Source organism: Rhopilema esculentum, chromosome 6 (assembly GCF_057945365.1).
Source record: "Rhopilema esculentum isolate cy_ngs chromosome 6, ASM5794536v1, whole genome shotgun sequence".
Taxonomy (NCBI): Eukaryota; Metazoa; Cnidaria; class Scyphozoa; order Rhizostomeae; family Rhizostomatidae; genus Rhopilema; species Rhopilema esculentum.
This window is the reverse complement of record NC_142820.1, coordinates 3,192,655-3,211,655: the sequence shown is the minus strand read 5'-3', so window position 1 is coordinate 3,211,655 and position 19,001 is coordinate 3,192,655. Positions and strand designations below refer to the sequence as shown.

Genomic DNA, 19,001 nt, shown 5'->3' with positions numbered 1-19,001 from the left:
TGATTATATATAACACCTGCACTTTGTGTTCAATAACCATCAAAATTGTCTGCCATGCAATAGGAACCTGGACCCCGTTTACACGGGGGAAACGGGATCGATCCAGTTTGGTATTGATCCTAAATTATCCAATTGGATATTTATTAGCCTCGTTTCCTATCCGTGCCAATTTGGGATCGATCCCACTTTTTCGAGCGTTTACACAAGACGGGTTCGATCCCAAAATGGAACGCTTTCTAAAGCGAACCCAAATTAGCACGGATAGTGGATCGATCCCTAACGTTCCCGTGTAAAGGGAAGGCCGATCCGTACCAGTTTGGGATCGATCCCGGCCTGGATCGATCGCCTTTAAACCGGCCTTAGGCTGTTCTTTTCAAGCTTTCAGAAGTAGCAATTTGCTTCTTTCAATTTCTGGAGGCAAAGACTTTATTGAAATTACTCAGATTTAATTCTAGACTCCTTTCTGGTTATTGCATTAAAACGTGATCAAACAAGGGTTTGCCCATGTTGTTGGGCAAGATAAAATCTGGATGATATCAGATCATATCTGCCTGATTTTGAAGCCATGCTTTGCGGCAAAAGATTTGGAGTCTTGAAGCTTAACACAAATTTCTTTATACTTTATGATTCATCTTCTACCTAGTATTTCTCCAGTCCTTTAAAATTCTCAATTCCATAGATAAACAATATTTGTTGTAAGAAATTGGTCTTTCTCGTCTTCTGTTATAAATCTAGCCTCAATGAAAAGTCAGGTTTATGAATTAAACGCAATAAGACATTATATCCAAGACAAATATCTACCTAACAGCTAATGTCGCTATTGAGATATACCTTGGTTTCATCAATAGCTCCATGTATCCAATTTATGTTTCAGGTGTCCATTTTGGTAGATTAGCCTTCGTAAAAGGCTGGATGAATAATTCACAAGGAGAACATCAAATCTGTTATTTTGTAATTATCTTTTCCAGTGTAGAATTTATAGCCCTTGGTATTGAATTATTGAATATGGTGAAATCTGATTAATTTTCTTTCCAAATTTAATCCCAGTACTTGATCATATTTCCTTCGCTTCTCATCAAAATTTTTCATTCCATCAAATAATAAATTTGTAATCCAATACAATGATTAGGTTGTTGAAGTCTGATGTTAATATTATGGCGTGATTATTATTGCGCACTGAAGATTTTTGTTTATAAAAGAGAGCTGGTAAAGATATAGTTATAATTCATTCCAGATGTTATATCAGATAATCTCTTGTAATACTACAAATTCTTAGTCTAGAGCTATGCTATAGATAGTTAAATTGAAATTACCAGGATTTTTACACAAATTGCAATAATACCTGGAAATTGTATACGCAATTGTATACGCGTCTCTATCATTGACAATTATGATGATGATTTTCTTCATTTTATATTTTCATGCAATTTGTCTAGGACGTTATTTTCATGAATAAACATTTAAGTCAAAGATCATACAAATACTTACATTTTGAAAGGCAAGAGCCCTGTTAACCTGGTTTCGCCCTAGGGGCGTTTCAGTTGAAACTGTCGATTTGTAGTGTAAATTTGAATCAAGGGCGAAGCAGGGTTAGTTTGATAACGACGCATGCGTAACACAAAAAAATTAACCTAGGTTCGCCCCAGGTTTGCGTTTACACCACACTTTATCAAAACTAACCCAGGCTCGACCTAAGGCGAACCAACTTTTCCAGACGGGTTGACTTAACCTCGTGCGAACCTGGGTTAGTTGTCATTTTTTTGTGATTTTTAGAACCCGTGAGTATTTTGAATTAGTTACGTATTGTGACTAAATGGTTGATTTGCTTGAGTTGGCTATCTTATATTTGTCCTACCGCCAACCTGAAGTTATAGCCTATACTGATTTTATATGCTGATTTGATGTCAAAAAATGCTCTGGCCAGCCTTGTATCACTGGAAGTAAGTCTCGCTTCTTACATTAATGACGTCATTAGTTGTGAATTTGTTGTTTGATGATAACAATAAGTTTCGATTCAGTTTCAATTTGTTTTTTAATGGATTAGCTGTCTGTTATCCCCACGATGTGGTTTAAACCTTGTTGTCTTTCATTTAAACCTTTTTTGTCTTTTCATGTTTACCGTCAATGAAGGACCATAATTCAGCATAATTTCATCTGCAGCCAAAAAATGTTCTGCTTCTCTTCCTGTAGATGGTTAGTCAATCTTCGTCCTCTTCGTCATCAAGTCCGTCTTTAACCAAAAACCCGTTAGTCGAAAATAAGGTTGCCTTTCTACGTAGGTTGTTGATGCTGCTCTTCCGGAAAGTTGAACCGCTTCCTTTGCTAGCGTCCTTCTCTGCCGTGAGCAAGGCACTTTCTCGTAGTCGGTCTTGATATGGTCCGTTAGATGCTATTGAACGACTAAGCAGTGTCTTATCCATGTATTGTTGGTTAGTGATATGGTATAGACCCTGGTTTTGCAGGCTCGAAAACTGTATTCCACTGAAACCCGTAGTGCCAAGACAAGGAAGAGTTTTCGTACAGCTGTGCCCGAAGTCGCACAATCTGTCTGTGCCATAGGAGTAGGAGGGTGCCTTCTGATAAACTTGCAAGGGAGACAATGGTGCCCACTGCATGCATCCCGGTAGAGTTGCATGATGACTGAGCTGGGAATGAGTAAAATATTGCGAAGGAGAGCATGTTTTTTGGTGCTTTCTGTGTTTGGCTCGACGATTCTTGAACCAAACCTGTGAAAATTGTTTAATAATGATTGCTTTAAGAATAGATTTGCTAAAAGCAGTTTTCAACCCCACTTTTGTAATGTATGGTATAATCTTCTTCGAGATTGATGTATTAAAGCAAGGGAGGAACAAAGCAAGCCCTCCCTCATGACAATAAAGATGTCATTAAAATGCTAGTTCCTAAAACTAATAGTCAAATATAGTGTCGTGTCCACTGTTTAAAAGGAAACTATTAAGGCAAGCGAAATCCAAGTACAACCTTGCCAACCTAAAAAAATTTGCAAATCGGCTGGGAATGAGTAAAAGTTCTGGGAAGCTATAAAGATCTTGGAATGAGTAAAATTTCCTAACAGATTGCAGTGTTACAGCCATTGCCTAGAAACAATGCCTTCACAAGACTTTAGTCGCGGAGTATTGCATGATGAAGAAGAAAAATAGATGTGGGCATTAGAAATTGAAAGGTCACAGAGCGCACCACCCCTGCCCCCAAATAGTTACGGGCCTGATGAAGAGGAAATTGACACCAGGGCCTATTTCATCGATGATTAAGAAGGTTGTCAGCTGGGGCAAATGTTTGCTGAGTCCCGTAAAGGACCGTTGGTTGTGAGTGTTATCATCAAGATTCCATAGCCGTTGAAATAAGTACTATGAAATTTCAGATATAGAAATTTACGTCAGTTGTGAGTCTTTGGTGTAGCTTCAAGTAGATTTAAACGACCCCGCTTGGGTGCTTTTAATCTTGAAGCCTGAAATAACTTTTCCTGGCCATTTTGATACAAAAATGATGTTGCTCCGGGAAATATGCATTGTGCATAAGAGAAAAACTCTCCTGTCAGGGATAAAGAAAATGCCCTCCAAACAATTATGTAACTGATTATCCTTTGAAATCAAAGTACATGTTATAATGTCCCATGAAAGTTCTTGAATAACTCTACACACACTAGGGAATATGCTTTTATTGTCTTTTGGGCCCAAAAGATCTCTCTAGGGTGAAATAATCTTTGTGAGTTGATCGATTGTGATGGTAGCATCATTTTAGAAACATTTTAATTAAAGCACGAGGAAGGTATTCAAGAAGCGATACCGTTACCTTCAAGTTTCATAAAGATGGAAATAAACCTGTAGTTCAAGTTTGCACATATGCAACTTAAGTTTTTTCTTACTACCCTGCCTTCCTTTTGAACACATGGCAGTTTAAAGTTCCTCAACTGAATGTAGTATTATGTCTCCCGTATCTCTGGAGGATGTGCCGTGAAGTTCGAAACAATTTCAGCATCCAGCTGGTATCAGGTAATGCCTGTGGTAAGTGAAAATCTGTTCAAAGCTACTTAACTTCGTGAGAGACGTACTATATCTTCTTATTTTAAAAGAGCGGCTTTGCTTTCAAAGGAAAACGGTCGCATACCTGCACAGAGAGTCTGAGAGAGTGAAGGGGCAGAGATATATACGAGGATGCAAGCAAGATCTAGAAATTGATGCGGATTTTTAGCGGTTAACTTATAGAGCAAAGCTGCAAGACGTCTGTTTTATAAAGGCTTCAAAACCTGTCTGCCTACTTTTTAAGCAATTCGTAAAATTGACTGAACATGATTTTCATCTACTATGATAAATTATACTTTTTATCAGAAAGATGCTTTCACTCATGTAAAAGCAGGGCCGAGTTGCCCAAGGGTCGCTTTTTCTCTGATATTTATGTGCCTTCTATCTCACCAAGGACAAACTATTTGTCATCTGAATGACAACAAACCGAAGCTGCCGTAATACATCCCAATTTTATTGTTACTTGGAAATTTTCTCAAGGGTTACTTACAAAAACAATGTGCTTTTACCTGAGGGATTGGTAGGTACCGTGCTACGAAGAAAGCAGGGACTCTCCTAAAAAGTATCCATAAAAATGTTAGCAGAGGTAAATATTTTAGCACGGAACTGTTTGATCTGTCCTGCTTTGGTTAAGGGCGTGATAAGAAAAGCACCAGGTAATCTGACAATGAAATGGTACCTGATAAGAATTTCATGGTTTTAGTAAATAACGTTAAATTACTCAAACACCACGGTCTTTCCTGGTGTAAGCATTCCAATCAATCAAAATTATACATTAAAAGAGGTATACCTGAATCCTTGCCTCAGGTAGGCCCGTGTATGCGGCCAGTTGTTCCCGCATCACAACGTCCGGGTAATGGTTCGCCTCGAACGCGTGTTCCAGTGCTGCGAGTTGCTGGTGCGAGAATGCTGTTCTCACTCTTCGATGTTTTCTGCTGTGCGTGTGATATCGGGCTTCAAAAATTACATCTGATAATAAAAGCAGATCCATACATCAGTGCTAACAAACATAAATCTCACAGTACACCGTAAAATTTTTCTGAACTTTTTTCACCGTAAAATTTTGTAGAAGCCCTCACTTAATTCAAATGCACCTGCGACCTTTGCAGAAAGTATTTTAGCACGTTGGTCATATTAATCATTATCTTGTTATGCTTGTTAGTTTTTTGTTGGTTATAATTTGCCTTGTAGAGCTTTTTTGTCGATAAAAAATATAGTTAAAGTTAAAAGAATGCTTCAAAGTTAAAATAAAGGAATGAAAAAAGTGACGATTATGTACTTTATGTGACAGAGGATTTACAATACATTTTCTGCTAATTCCATTAAATGCGAGGTGGCATGGCAAATGCGAGGTTCGCCACTCTCCAACAAAGATTAGTTTCTCTGATGGTTCTGCCTAAAACCATCCTATCTGGCTGATATTTCTACAAGACCTTATTTCTGTCTGGTTTGTCTAACGTCGTGACAGTTTCTCTGTGACCTTCAAAACTTTTTTTAGGCTACAAGAAACATAAGCTCTTGCAATACCTTTGACGTTAGTTCTTTTTTAGGACTTGGCAACAGCTAAACTCTTTTCTGAATTGTGTTGTGAGTCAGATTTACCTGCTATACATGATTTCTCTTGAACATGCTGATAAATTATTTTCTGCCTTTATAATTTCTCCCTAACGTACACCATATACTTCAAAAGTGCTACTATTTCTCGAACGTAAGGTAGCACCGTCTTTCTGGATTATATACACTACAAATTCACATCAGGAGGGATGCCGCAAGCAAAGTTTGCAAGAAGCTGCTTATATTTAACAATTCAGTTTGAAATAATGATGGGAATATCCGTTAATTCTACACCTTTTCAGGACTCTTTAGGATGAAATGGCGCAGTTACTTAAATGCCACAACAAAGGGACGAGAGCTAAATGTATGGGCGTCTCAAACAATTCCAGGTCATTGTGTTGGAAAGTCGTCTAAGGATAGAAAGACTATGGTTGTGCTCGTGGTCGGCGAATTAGCAGCGCTGTCTTAAACTGTGGGACATCAAACAGAGTAGAATTGGGAATTTTCTTAAGGTTGACCCTGCAAACACATTTGTTAATCTAGCACTTTAGAAGCGCTTCACATTAAAAGTCTCAAATTGATGAGAGAAGCATTGAGCTTAATTCTCTGTTGATGAGCCAGATTTTAAGGAAGAAACTATTATGCCAAGCCAAAGGAAATATTCCAAAGTGCCGTAAACTTCCGAAGCTTACTCCTCCGGAATGATTTAAGCCTGTTCTCTTACAAGATTTTCTCTGGATTCACGTGCATTGCTACCAGGATTGTAGATGAGCTTCCTTGAGCTCTAGCTAATGACGCAGCTTGTGTCATTTGAAACCTTATTTCAAATCACACGTTGGGCGCCAAATTTGTATAATATTAGGTTCAGATAATAAACGATAATTGAAACAGTAACGATATTCAGAGAAACTCATTAAAACTACACCCTGGTTAAACCATTAAAATTTATGACGTTTACAAATTTATTATAACTAATGTTCTCTTTTTTCAAAGTTAACTGTTAAATACAAAGATTCCATTTCGTTCATTTCATTTCAACATAAACTAAATCCTATTTCAAAGCATGAATGGAAAACAGCAATTTTTTGGCATGCATGCTATCGAACACTCATCTGACGGTAATCCCATTCCATTCTGAAGGGAAGACAATATCAGTTTTGTAATTCTCTGAAAAGCCTAAAATCTTTTGTATCTATAAATAATACAAGGAGGCTTTGAACTTTCTGTGGTATGCTTTGCATTATTACGTAAATATTACAAGCCTGGGTATCTTCCGCGTTAGTAAGCATTTCAGTTCTTTTGGAAAGTAACACCTCAACGTTGTAGACTTGAGCACCATTTTGAAATCCTTTCGAGAAACCTTAAAAAGCTACCCGTGGAATGATACCAAAAGATAAAATGCGAGGCTTGCTTAGAAGCTAATCATATTTCTTTTTTAAAAGTATTGCTTTATATCAAAGAATAAAAAAGGAATCGATAATACAAGGGCCTGTTTTTTCAGTCGATAATTATTACGAGCCAGATTATTGCTGTGTTTTTTAGATCCTTATGAAACATTTACCATTTCGAACTATTCTAAACGTTTGCAGTTTTTTCTATAAATTGCTTGTTTAATCTGCCCTTGAAAAAGTTAACTTACTACCTTGCGTCTATGTAAAAATCTTCCATTATTTTTCGTTATGCTTAAACCTTTCACTCTATACAAGACTTCAATTTTTTCTGCATTGTCAAAATTCAGCAGAAAGCTTTAGTCAATGTCATCTGAATGTACAACGGAAACCTATTGATTTTAAACAACTAAATTGACGATTAGTTCTCCATTATAGATTGATTCATAAATATTCACCTGCAAACGTTGTTTCTGCAACTATATTTAGAGAAATCACGAATTCCAAAAACCGGTTAAACTTTCTCCTCAATTCTGCTCAAAGGTTGCTTGTCAAGATCAGAAGAAGTACACGATAACAAAGTGAGTAATTGCATTGACTTTTTCTTTTCTTCGGCGAATACAAATATTTTCTTTTTCAAAAAATCTTCAATTCTTTTAATGAATTTCTTATTTATATCGAAGATGTTTCGGCACACCATCTACTTGCTTTTTAAGCTCTAAGTTTTTAAAGTTTGTTATAATCATAATTATTTGTGTTTTCTTAATAAAAGAATTCTGTTTTCAACAACTCTTCAGTCTCAAAATCTCTACTTCTTGAATTTTTACATACTAAACCAATAGGACGTCGTCCACGTTGCTCATCAATTGCAATTACAGTTAACAGAAATATCGCAGCGTGACTTTGCGAAAAGAGCTATGATAGACCTAAATGACTTACAGTTACTGGATCTATCAGAACTGTGAAATGCTTGAAAGATACCCAGCCAAAATTCATGTGATGAGCTCTTTCTTTTTGATGTTACTCTTTGAGAAATTTGCGTATAATTTTCATATCATTTTTCGACAAATTTTTCTTAAAAAGGAGAAGCAAATTCTTCTAGCTAGTGACGCCTGGGCTACAAAGAGGCACAGGTGCAGGCTTCATCAAAAAGGCCTTTTTCATAACTGTCATTCAATTTCGATCTATGCAGGCATATCAAAATGCTTTAATATAAGAAAATGTCTAACACGTTTTGAGAAATGGCGTTTGAATAAGGCACTACAGCAGAATTTTATATCAATCTTTTTATCATTACAGAAGGCTTATGTTAAGGGCACTTTTATGAAATGGGGAATTTTGGCCCCCTCTTCCCTCCTATCAAAAATTGGTATTCGCCCATACTCCTCCTCTGTAGCGTCCAGGTTTCTAGCATGCTGTCATAGCATAGGCACTGAAGAAAGTTGACAATTAGATATCATTGCCCAGTGAATTCTTTGTCGCGTAGCTTTACACTATACTCTGAAGGGCTTGCAGGCTGTTATTTTCATGAATTGTTTTTGTATTTGTGCCCTAATCATTACAGGGAAAAGCTGCAACCTTTATATCAAAGAATCTAAGCAGGGTTTTTTAAGGAAAATTTAGAGTTGCACATTGTTTTGGAAAGTACTGTGTTGAAAGAATAATTCTAGTATAGACAAAATGTTTCTGATACACAAGTACAGGTAGACACTGGAATTATGCATATTTCATTGCCGTTCCTTTGCAAGGACGGCGGGCGATATTGCAGATTTTAGGGGCTTAAACATTTTGGGAGACTAAACTTATAAAATCGAAAAGCAAAGTAATTGTTTGTATGTGTTTGAGCACATTTTGGAAAGTGTTGGGGGGCTAAAGCCCCCTTAAACCCATAGACAGGCGAATTTGATGACATCAAAGCAGGAAGCTGTCCCTGTCCAAACGCATGCATAAATAATAATTGCACAATCAATTGAGAATTGCGTCGACTGTCTGTGTCGTTTGAACATATAATTGTAAAATTTAAGCTTAAACTTATGAAATGACTTATTTTTGGCTCTGATTTTTGATATTTTTTTATTTGAAAGCTTAAACAGGTTTCTGCCTTGATGCTATAAATATCGAGGTTTTTACATGCGTGACTCAAAAACTAAAATGTTATTAAAGTTTGTTGCATACTATATCTCCTTATTAACTAATGTGATTTTACCTACAACTTTCTCAAAAGGTGTTGTTTAATTTGAGAACCAAATTTTTGCTTACTTTAATTTGTCACAATAATGAACCTCTTGTTTATTTTTTCTGCCTTGTTTGTTTTTGTATGTCTTCTTTTGCAACAATGCTCTTGACCCTTTTTTGCATTAAAGTAAACATTTCAAGTGCACAAAAAGTTTTCTGCACATTTTGTGTAGAACTGCACGTTAAAAAACTCTGAATCTAAAGTAAACTAGACGAAGTTATTTTCAGTTTTTTGGCCTTTTTCATGATCTCTACCGATTAGTAGTCCGAGATCTTTGAATTTCTTGACTAAAAAACGAAGTAGTAATTTTAAAGATGGTTTGATTCCGTATTGTTAATAGCTAGTTTCCGAAGGTAGGTTTTGATAAACTGAGAAGCTGTGCTTATCTAGAAATGCCCTGATCCTTTCTATTGATGTGGCCATAGCTATGATTCCTCCACTTAGAGTTACCGAGAGCTGGCATGCTCCTCACGCAAGGTATAAGTTTTGTCATGGATCTAACCTAGACCCTTAAATCTGTAGTCTGCGACAGAAAATATTGTGTTTTATTATTTTCAAGAAAAAGGTTCTTATATCATCGATTCTAGATTAGGGGCGTGCAAATCTGTATTCTTTGCATCGGGAAGCAAAATCCTATCCTTGGAGTTTAGTTGAAAATTTGGCTTCTACCTTCATGGACACGTTGGTTATCTGTGTTTGCAAAGGGCTTGAAAATGGTAAGAAATCCAAAAGCTAAGCTACATCAATTCCCATATTGATATCGCATAAAAGCATTTTTTAGCGTTTGCTTTTTTGAGGGGGCCGGTCTCTAAATCTAACGAATATTCATTTGAAAAAGAACATTTTCAGGAATTTAGTGCTTTATTATTATGGATTTTGCCATTTTTTGCTATGCTTGCATATCTTAAATGACGCAAATACATGAAGCTCCTATTTTGAAGCGAAGCATTTTGACTCTTTGGTCTCTTGTTAACTGTTATGTTTTTTATCATTATTTCTATTTCTAACGTCTATTTTGTTGCAAGTTTCTACTACACTCTTTTTTATAAGAACCATTAAATTCAAGTTCAGGCTGACTGTTCTTAATTTTTTTAAAAATCTGAGGCTAGATTGTTTTTAATTTGCTTTTAAACTGATAGGGTGTAAGCAATGCAATTGCTAGCTTTTTCGCTCTAGGGAGGTGTTCAGGCCTCATTTGCCAACAAAGTGAGTGAGACAACCTTCATTTGCCGACAAGTTTGAATATCACCTAAAAAGCATCCACACATGGCTGAAAATCCTCATTTTTGAGATAAGATGTGTTCAAAATGTGTTCATAAGCTTGTTCTTAGTTTGTTCATTAATATTTACCATTTTTGAGGCTCGCGTTCTTATAAAAAAACTGTATTTTCATTTCAAGCAACTTGCTGACATTCTAGTAAAATGTAATAGTTGTCGTTTGTAATAATGGGTAGATCTTATAAAAGATTTTTTGAATTAAATACGAGCCCACGTAATATACCATTAATCGCAAATAAAAATTTGCTTTGTGAATATTCTCGAGAAGGGAAAAGAATTGCTTAAGTAGTATCATGAATCACAGTCTTTTCATTACAGTTTTTCAGTCTATTCTTTCTTCAAAACAAAAATCATCCCAAGAAATGTATCTGGTATAAATTTAAACTTCGTACTTGTATCCTTTTTAATCTCAAGACCCCATCTTCCTTAAGAGCATACAGTACCTCCTTTCGATAGGTAAATGCCCTTTTGAAGGTTGCAAATGAAAGTTTTCTCATTTCCGGTTCAGTATCAAATAAGGATTGAATAAACAAGCTCAATTGCATTTTATTCTAATACCATTAGTGCGATAGGAAAATCGACCCAAACACTGATTTAAGTCGATTATCTAGCAAAATAAAGTTAAGTTCAATTTTTCTAGAAGGAGCCTTTGAGTACTCACGAGATTCCTTAAATTCAATACCTCGAAAAATGCACATGTTAAAAAGGTATTATTTTCTTTGTTAGCGTAGATCGGCAAAGGAGAATCCTCTCACCAGACTTCATCATAAAGGGGATTCAATGAATTGTAAGGAAAACCTATAGAGAGTTCTAAACGCATACTAAATAGAAATTCAGTCGGTGTATTTTTGTATTAAGAAGGCAATATTTTATATCTTTTCCTTTAGATGTTCAAAATTATCTTCAAAAACAACAAAATCACCGCTTCTTGTTGATATTAAAAATTTTCAATCCAATGCAAAAAAAGCTCTTCTCTGGGCAAAAAACAAAACTCGTTACTGAAAGCTAAAACATTAAAGAAGCTTCAATCTCGTTAAGGGACATTATGTCGTCGTTTGTGCCTAACAAAAATTCTTGACAAGCTGAACAAGAAATATTTCTAGCATGGGGTATCTAACGCATTAATGCAAGGTTTCTCTAATGTTTTCACCTGTAATCTGAGAGAATATTTATTTTATATTTACCTGCTAGTCTTTCAGCAAGATTCAGTGCTTGAGAGTTTCGATCACGCTTTGCCGAAGCACCAATTACATGATTTGTTGATGCGGCGGTGCTTCCGTTTTCTCGATGCAAACTTTCAGGGAATCTTCTCGTGTGTTTCTGATTTTCTGAAGCACTGTCCTTCTGAAGCAAGTGGTTCACCGTGAATAATTTGCATGAACCTTTTTTATCTTTTGCAGACATAGCAGTGCTTTTCTTGAGAAAAATGTTCTCCAAGAGAATTTATACCCAATAGGTTACACTTTAGCTTCTCTGTCGCTACCCTAGAGCCTATCTCTCTCTCTGTCTCAATCAAGTTCTCTTTCTCCAGGGTTCAAAGTTGCCTCCCTTCACTGTCTTGATGAAATGATTTCTCCTATCTTTATAGACAAGAGCCTTGTGTAGATATTTCTTAGAGATTCTGAGGCAGTTTTTCCATTAACTCTGATCTTATCTTCTAATCTTCTTTCTTGATAGTCATCATTAGCTTGGCCAACCAAAGCATAGCAACCTTAGCACCCTTGATTTTTTGCTTGGAGATTCGTCACAGTTGTCACAGCCAACAGCAGTGCATGGTCATTCGGCAATGCAGTGGTTACTGAACTTCCATGAACATTTGTACACCGTCATATACGCGCGCTGACTTAGCCAGATTTCCGACAGCACAGTGGTGTTAGCTACAGGAGTAAATCGCTGTCGGCTTATGTCACCTTCTCGAATGGGTTGGGAGGGTTGAAAAGCTATCTTTCTTACTGTTGCAGTGTATTCTTATTGTAGCTTCTGTCAACAATTTTTATCACGTAATTAAAGAAATGATTTTTATAAGGAGATTAAGATGGAAACAAACACTTCTGGATTAACGCTTTTGCCTGCTTGACATAAATAAAACGATGTGAAAAAATATTTTTCCTCCAAAAGTTTTTCCGTCACCGACCTGTCATCATTTGAAAATTGGAAGACGATTGTGGGTTAAAGTGACTCACAAGATTAAGTACATGAATTATTATTCAGAGAGTTCTTTCAATGGAAAACGGACACAGAATATACTGATTTCTTTAAATCATATTTGATCGAATTAGCATTGTCGTTTATCAATAGAGTCAGAGCATTGATCTAGAACTTTAGTGTGCCTTTTTTGATAAAGTGCTATTTCAAGATATGGTTCATTATTCATTTTCCCGATAAATCAACAAAATATGACATTTCCTGAAGATTGAGTTTCGAAGACATATATGTCGATGTGAAGTATAATTTGCGCAAAAAATGCGTAGATCTGTGTAAATCAGTGGTGTAGATGAGAAATTATTGATTATCGTAAGCAGGCACCGCGCACTATTCTAAAAGTGTGTGGGCTGAAAAGAGCGTGGCCGAGAATGTTTTGAGGTTACGCCCTTTAGAACGCCGGAAAACGCCCCTTATAGAAAATACTTGCTCTTTTCCACTTTTTTATGAACAGTCTATTTCAGAGAAGATAGCAATTACTATAAAGATAGATTTAACAAGATAAGACACCAAGAAAATAAACAAAAAGGGTTCCTAGTCAAAACGAACTGCCACTACTACTTGGGATCCGATAGAGTAAGCTTTCCAAAGTTGTGTTAGAGTAAACTTTCTGAAAATTTCTAACCTATTATTGCAAAAAGTGGGGGGGGGGCTATAGCCCCTGCTAGCCCCATGGCTGCGCGGTGCCTGATCGTAAGCTTTTTCATTGCATGTATATCGGTTTTAGCCAATGAGATGATAGCAATATGTACACGATGATCGACCCAATCAGCTTGTAAATGACGAGGACTTCCTGTACACTGCCTCGTTTCAGGGCCCTTGATCTTCATGTGCATTGTGGTTCTTCAAAACATTGCAAAAAGGCAAGGCAGTCATCCCAGAGTAAGTTTTGCATTTTTTTCAAAGCTGAAGCTAGAAGGAAGGGTAAGATACCTGTCTTTTCATGCATTGATCAGGAGTTTTACTTGCCGGTCAGTTTTGAAGACATTTGTATGCATGAAACGTGAAATAATTCTCGTTTGAGACCATGTTCTACCCATTTTACTACTGTGTTTGGCAATGGATCGAAAATTGTTTTGCATGGTTATGACTTCTATAAAGCACTATTGTTCTCGCTAATTATTTTTCTCTTTGGTTTTGTCAACAACGTCCTACCACTTTATGTTTTTGACAATACTTCAGAATTGTTGATGGACAAATTTTCAACTGTAGTTCTAAAGTTGTATTGTTCTAGAATTAATAAGGGGCCCCGCGAAGGAATTAAGCATATCATATTGGCTAACAACGCGCCTATTTGACAGTCTATAAATGGCCAGTCCAAGCAGGCCTAGGTATGCACGCTTGAAAGCAATTGCATTTTCTGAGATGCGTGACAAGGGATGCCGGGAGGGGAGGCGCGTGGGGTCAACCGCCTCTGTTGCCTTCTGATAAAAATGGAAAGGGGGGCCAAAGTGCCCTTTTCATAGAAGTTCTCTTGAAGCCAACCTTACCGAAGATACCGACAGAAGATCGAAACAAAATGACAGTTATGAAAGAGCTGTGGATTATTTTTTTTATCAAGCCTGCCCCTTGCCCCTTGGTCGTTCCGGTGTCCCCGTGCATGGCCCTCTTCACTTTTTAAAAAACAAGAGAGCTTTTCTGTATAATCTTGTGGTATGAGCCTTTAATTTGCCCTTGCCTCCTTCCTTTTTTATTTGTCATTGACTGCCACTGTCCGAGTCCTTGTATGGCAAAAGGCTAGATTTGAAAAACAGACAATATTTATTGACTTAGATACACTTCCACTTGGTATCAAAGCCGCAAAAAATCAAGAATGGAAATTGAGGACAAGAGCTCCTCTGCTTCTCTGCTCTTATCTTCTACTTCCGCGCTTGAGATTCTGTGGCTCTGGTACGCAGGACATGATATTCTATGGCTCTGGTCGATGACTAAAACGATGATGGCCATTTTTCTCCAAAAGACTAATCTACAATGTCTATGAACCTGTTTACCCAAAACCCTGGAAAGCTTTTTCAATATAAAGTGACAATTTGGTTGGAAAGAAATTGACAAATTGATAAACGGAGGCATGGGCATCGCGATAGAGGGATGTATCAGAATATCACATCCCCCAGTAGTATCTCTGTAGGAAATTTCAGGTAAAATAAGTTCAGTTGTTGAAATATTTAAGGTAATTCAAAGACCTTCATGTTTTAAAATCAATAAAGGATCAAACAGGAAAAGGTAATTGCTCCGTTGGTTAAATCTGATATTTCCTTGAAGGTAAACAAACCTAGGCAATATTGGTTTCCCAAAAGGTAATCCAAAAAGCCAAGCTTTCTCTATAGTTTCTCCGAAGAAGCGTCAATGGTAATTCACAATGGCTTCCAGATCACAATGACAATGATTTTCTACATGCAAAAGAAATTAAAAGATGGGGGGGGGGGGGGTACTCCCATTATGGCCTAGCAGGGGGTCCAGTCAAGGTCAATGAGGGGCAAAGCATAAATGTTAAAAAATTACCCTCAAATGGTAGTGTTTTTGACAATAACCCTCAAATGGTAGCATAAGGGCGGAAATTAAGTCATTGGTAGAAACATCTGTTTCTTTGTCCGCGCCTGATCATTCTTTGACAAATTTCTTCGCCTTGTTCATTGTCTATAATAAATCGCAAGCTAAACTAACCCGTTGGGTTATTATCAAAAATGGTCCATTTGGTAGGAATTTGGTGAGACCCTCAAATCGACTGGACCCCCTGTCAGGCCTTAATGGTAGTACACCCTTGGGATCTAAACTGGCTAAATTGGGATCGCGGCTTGTTACCTGGCTTTATAAAAACTGTATTTTCAAGACATGGCGAGATTTTACCAGTTTTTTTATCTGCTGCTCAATTCGAATGCAAAAATAAAAGAATTTTCGAAGCGATTAGGAGAATTGCTTTAATGTAAGTCACTTAAAAGATTGCATTTTCCAGCGAACTGGATGCAAAAAATGTAAAATTTCCTTTCTATGTTCTGTGCCCATTCCGATACGCCGATCTAAAGGGTTGGAAAAATACGTCATCATCATATAAATAGAAGTTGTGAACTACATGACATTAGATTGACAAAATCGTATTTCGAAAGGTTTGTGCCAGCAGCTAAAAAATTCTGACCTTCATGCGTCTTAGAAACAATAAAGATTCAGCGAATAGTATTTTTCTGCTGGTTGCTCATGATATTCCCCCGAAGGTTTCTGAGCCAGAAATGATTTCAAATTTTGATGCCTCAGATTCGCAGGAAAGCTATTATTATGTAAAAAGACGTTACGAATGCCATAGAGTGTCAGCTACTGAAGAATTTCAAGTAATTTTGATTCAATCAGGTAAATTCGTAGTCTACACCCACCCTCAACAAGGCTTGTCTGGCGACGGCCATAAGTGCAGGGTGCAGGGTGCCGCTTACCAGCAGGGAAATCAAAGAGCCCCATTTTAAAGTTTTAAATGCTACCACCTTAATTCCGGTAATTTCACCTATAGCCAAAGGGACGAAGCGATCAGGTGAGGCGTTTTAAAGAATCGTCGCAGGAAAGTCTGTACCTCGTGCATAGGCTGTGGTGGGGATAGTGGCCCTTCTGTTCTCGTGAAATTTAGTAATTGTCTTTAATCTTTATCGTTTTGCCCTTTTTCTTAACGTTTGGCCTCTTCGTCCACCATGATTGTTGATCTCAGGCAGTGGCGTCGTCACTGGACTGGATGGACTGGGGTGGAGATGTTAATTCCATTCCTAGAGGTTGATTTTCTAATTACTCGAAATCCGTTAAAAACCTTTGGGGGAGGGGGCTGGTCAAATCAATTATGATGTTCATTCTTGCATAATTACGAAAAATGCTGCTTGAGAAAGTTTCTTTTCCAAATGTTTCGAAAATAGATCAAAAATACTAAAGCGACGTTTCCCGCGTTTTCCGAGAGTCCAAAGGTGATGGTTGAAAAATATTTATTTGCACGGAGTATTTTTGCAAAGTTTTTTGTCATGGGTCTTCACCTTCAGTTTGCCCTTTGACCCCCCCCCCCCCCCCCACAAAGGATGCTTGAGAGCGGGTGTGGGGGGCAACCTCCTCTTTTGGTATTTGATTAGGAAATAAAAGGGAGGCCAAGCCTTTTGTAATTATCAAAGTGATTCATGTGGAATCTTGACTGTAGGGCCTTATTCATGACAAAATTTCTCAAACCTGTAAAAAAATTTCTAGGACAGCCATTTGCCCATTTTCAAGATGCCTACAGAAGAAATTGAAATAAAATGACTGTTTCAAAAGAATTACTAGTAGATGCTGGGATTTTTCAAATTTCCTTTTACTGAAACCTGCATACCCCCTCACCCCTTTCCCCTGGTGTCCCTGCCCATCACTTTCCAATTTGCATCTGACCCCCTGCTTTATATCCATAAAATGAATGGAAGGTAACAGAATTGTAAAATTGATATTTAAATCGAGAGAGATACTTGGAAGACTGAAACTTTAGAGAATGACGATTTCTTGCGAGCGGCTAAACTTTTCTTTCCATTTCCATCATATAACATTTCCAAGGCTAAACTTAAATTCAAACAGCTAACATGAACAAAGACGGCTCTCCGCGAACTCTAATACTTAAAACAATCCAATGAAATATGTAACGAGGTCTTGCTCAAGCACTGCCTGTCCTAAATCCAAACTGGGCCGCAAGAGCTTTCACAAGCCTCTTGGGTGAAACGGTTAGCTACCTTCTGGTGTTTAGCCTTACATGTCTGATACCTTCTAAAGCTCTCTTCGAATTTCTCCGAATCTAACTAACTACGTATATTTATATGTACAAGGAAATTACCAGAAAAGCATAACTAAGCATAAAATTATACTAATAATAGACTAGGAGATAATTCTAGAAACAGACGAATACACAATATGATGTAATCCTAATGAGGGGTAATCCTACACAAAAGAATGGAATGCAGTGTAATGCTGCGTGTTGCTGTGTCGCCACGACAGAACATTCGAGACACAAGGGGGATTTCCTAACAATCTACGTAATATAGAAAATAGCTACGTATACTAAACATAACAATCCTAATGCTGGGGCTGGCACTATTTTGGCTCTATTTCAGAATGATCTGCCTTCAATCGACTAGAACCAAAGGCATTTCATCATAGTCAGAAATCTGAGAAAGGGGTATTCACTGAGTGAACTCGTGAGTAACCAAACACCTACTTGATGATTTTTCAGAATTTTTTCTTACCCCTTGCTCAAATAAGGAATCTCCCTACTTGATAAATTGTTAGTGCAAACACATTTTTGTTTTAAGTTCTCCAGTTAGTCATCACTTATAAATCTACTGCCATGAATGTTCTACTTGGTATTTTAAATCTTTATATAATAGAGTGTCTCATTCCTCAAACCAGCTGTTTATTTCAACGTCTACTACCCCTTGAAGGTAAAATTCTTTCTTGAGATTCTGACATTCTGACTTTCTTGAGATTCTCAAAATCCTTTCTCGGGACCCCAAATACTCTCACAGAAATTCAAAACAGCTACAAAGAAACAAACTCAAGAATTTTTGTATAAAATATGACCCATGCTTGCACAACATCTTTATTACTTTTAAGAGGAAAATAATGACCATGTTTTGATAAAAGAGGGGACCTTTCCTCTTTAGTATTGTAATTTGTAGATATGATACAACCTTCCTTTTAAACCATGATGATATTTTGAGACAGTATCAATAGGTACCTTGCTTTTCTTGTCACTGTTTCAAGATAGTCATTGTGTTTCCTGCCAACATTCTTTCATTTATTTTGTATGCTATAATAGTCTATCAGCTTGTTGCCAAATGTTATCAAATATTTTGGTCTTTGAAATTCACCAAAAAACATATTTTATTGTAATTCACAAAGTTTATGTGAAGGCCCATTAATTAGTTGGTAGCAAGGAGTTTGTGAAAATTAAGTTTTGCAATGACTCAAACAGAAAATAAGTCGGTAGTTTAAAAAGGAAATGTAAGATTCACTGTGAAAGCATAATTGAAAAATACCATGGTACTAATATATTAAAGTAAACAATGTCTTATAATGTTTTTTGGTGAATTCGATCTATTAGACTATTTATGTAAGTAAAATATTGTTTTGTTGTGTAGCATATTTTTTTATTTATTTTAAAGCAGGTAATGTATTTTCAATTTTTATGAAAATGCAAATTAGGCATATTTGTCAATGAAACTGAAGCTGAAACTAAAACTAAAAACAGGTTCATCTGAAAACAGTGTGATAGAAATGATCAAACTGGGTTATGTTCTTAAATTTACAATGTTATTTTTCATT

At 36.8% G+C, this 19,001-nt stretch overlaps 2 protein-coding genes across 2 annotated transcripts in view; one reads left to right on the top strand and one right to left on the bottom strand.

Moving 5' to 3' along the window:
• LOC135686846 (serine/threonine-protein kinase mTOR) overlaps window positions 1-2,024 on the top strand; it is a 48,094-nt gene extending 46,070 nt beyond the window's left edge. The window contains exon 64 of the mRNA XM_065203206.2: window positions 875-2,024. Within this exon, the coding sequence (XP_065059278.2) occupies window positions 875-890 (16 nt within the window). The 3' untranslated portion in view covers window positions 891-2,024. The remainder of the gene's footprint in view (window positions 1-874) is intronic.
• LOC135686848 (uncharacterized) lies at window positions 1,208-12,426 on the bottom strand. Its single transcript, XM_065203212.2, has 3 exons — window positions 11,681-12,426; window positions 4,831-5,009; window positions 1,208-2,726 (listed from the first exon to the last, which is right to left on the bottom strand). The coding sequence occupies exons 1-3, from the start codon at window positions 11,898-11,900 to the stop codon at window positions 2,199-2,201; spliced, it is 927 nt and encodes a 308-aa protein (XP_065059284.1). The 5' UTR covers window positions 11,901-12,426; the 3' UTR covers window positions 1,208-2,198.
• Between the last annotated feature and the right edge of the window lie 6,575 nt (window positions 12,427-19,001).

Bases quoted from the DNA above. Each gene is read 5' to 3' on its own strand.
- LOC135686848 (XM_065203212.2), bottom strand. From the start codon at position 11,900: ATGTCTGCAAAAGATAAAAAAGGTTCATGCAAATTATTCACGGTGAAC. The intron at 5,010-11,680 runs GTAAATATAAAA...TTTTATTATCAG, and splicing joins TCTTGCTGAAAGACTAGCAG to ATGTAATTTTTGAAGCCCGA. The intron at 2,727-4,830 runs GTATACCTCTTT...CAATTTTCACAG, and splicing joins TACCTGAGGCAAGGATTCAG to GTTTGGTTCAAGAATCGTCG.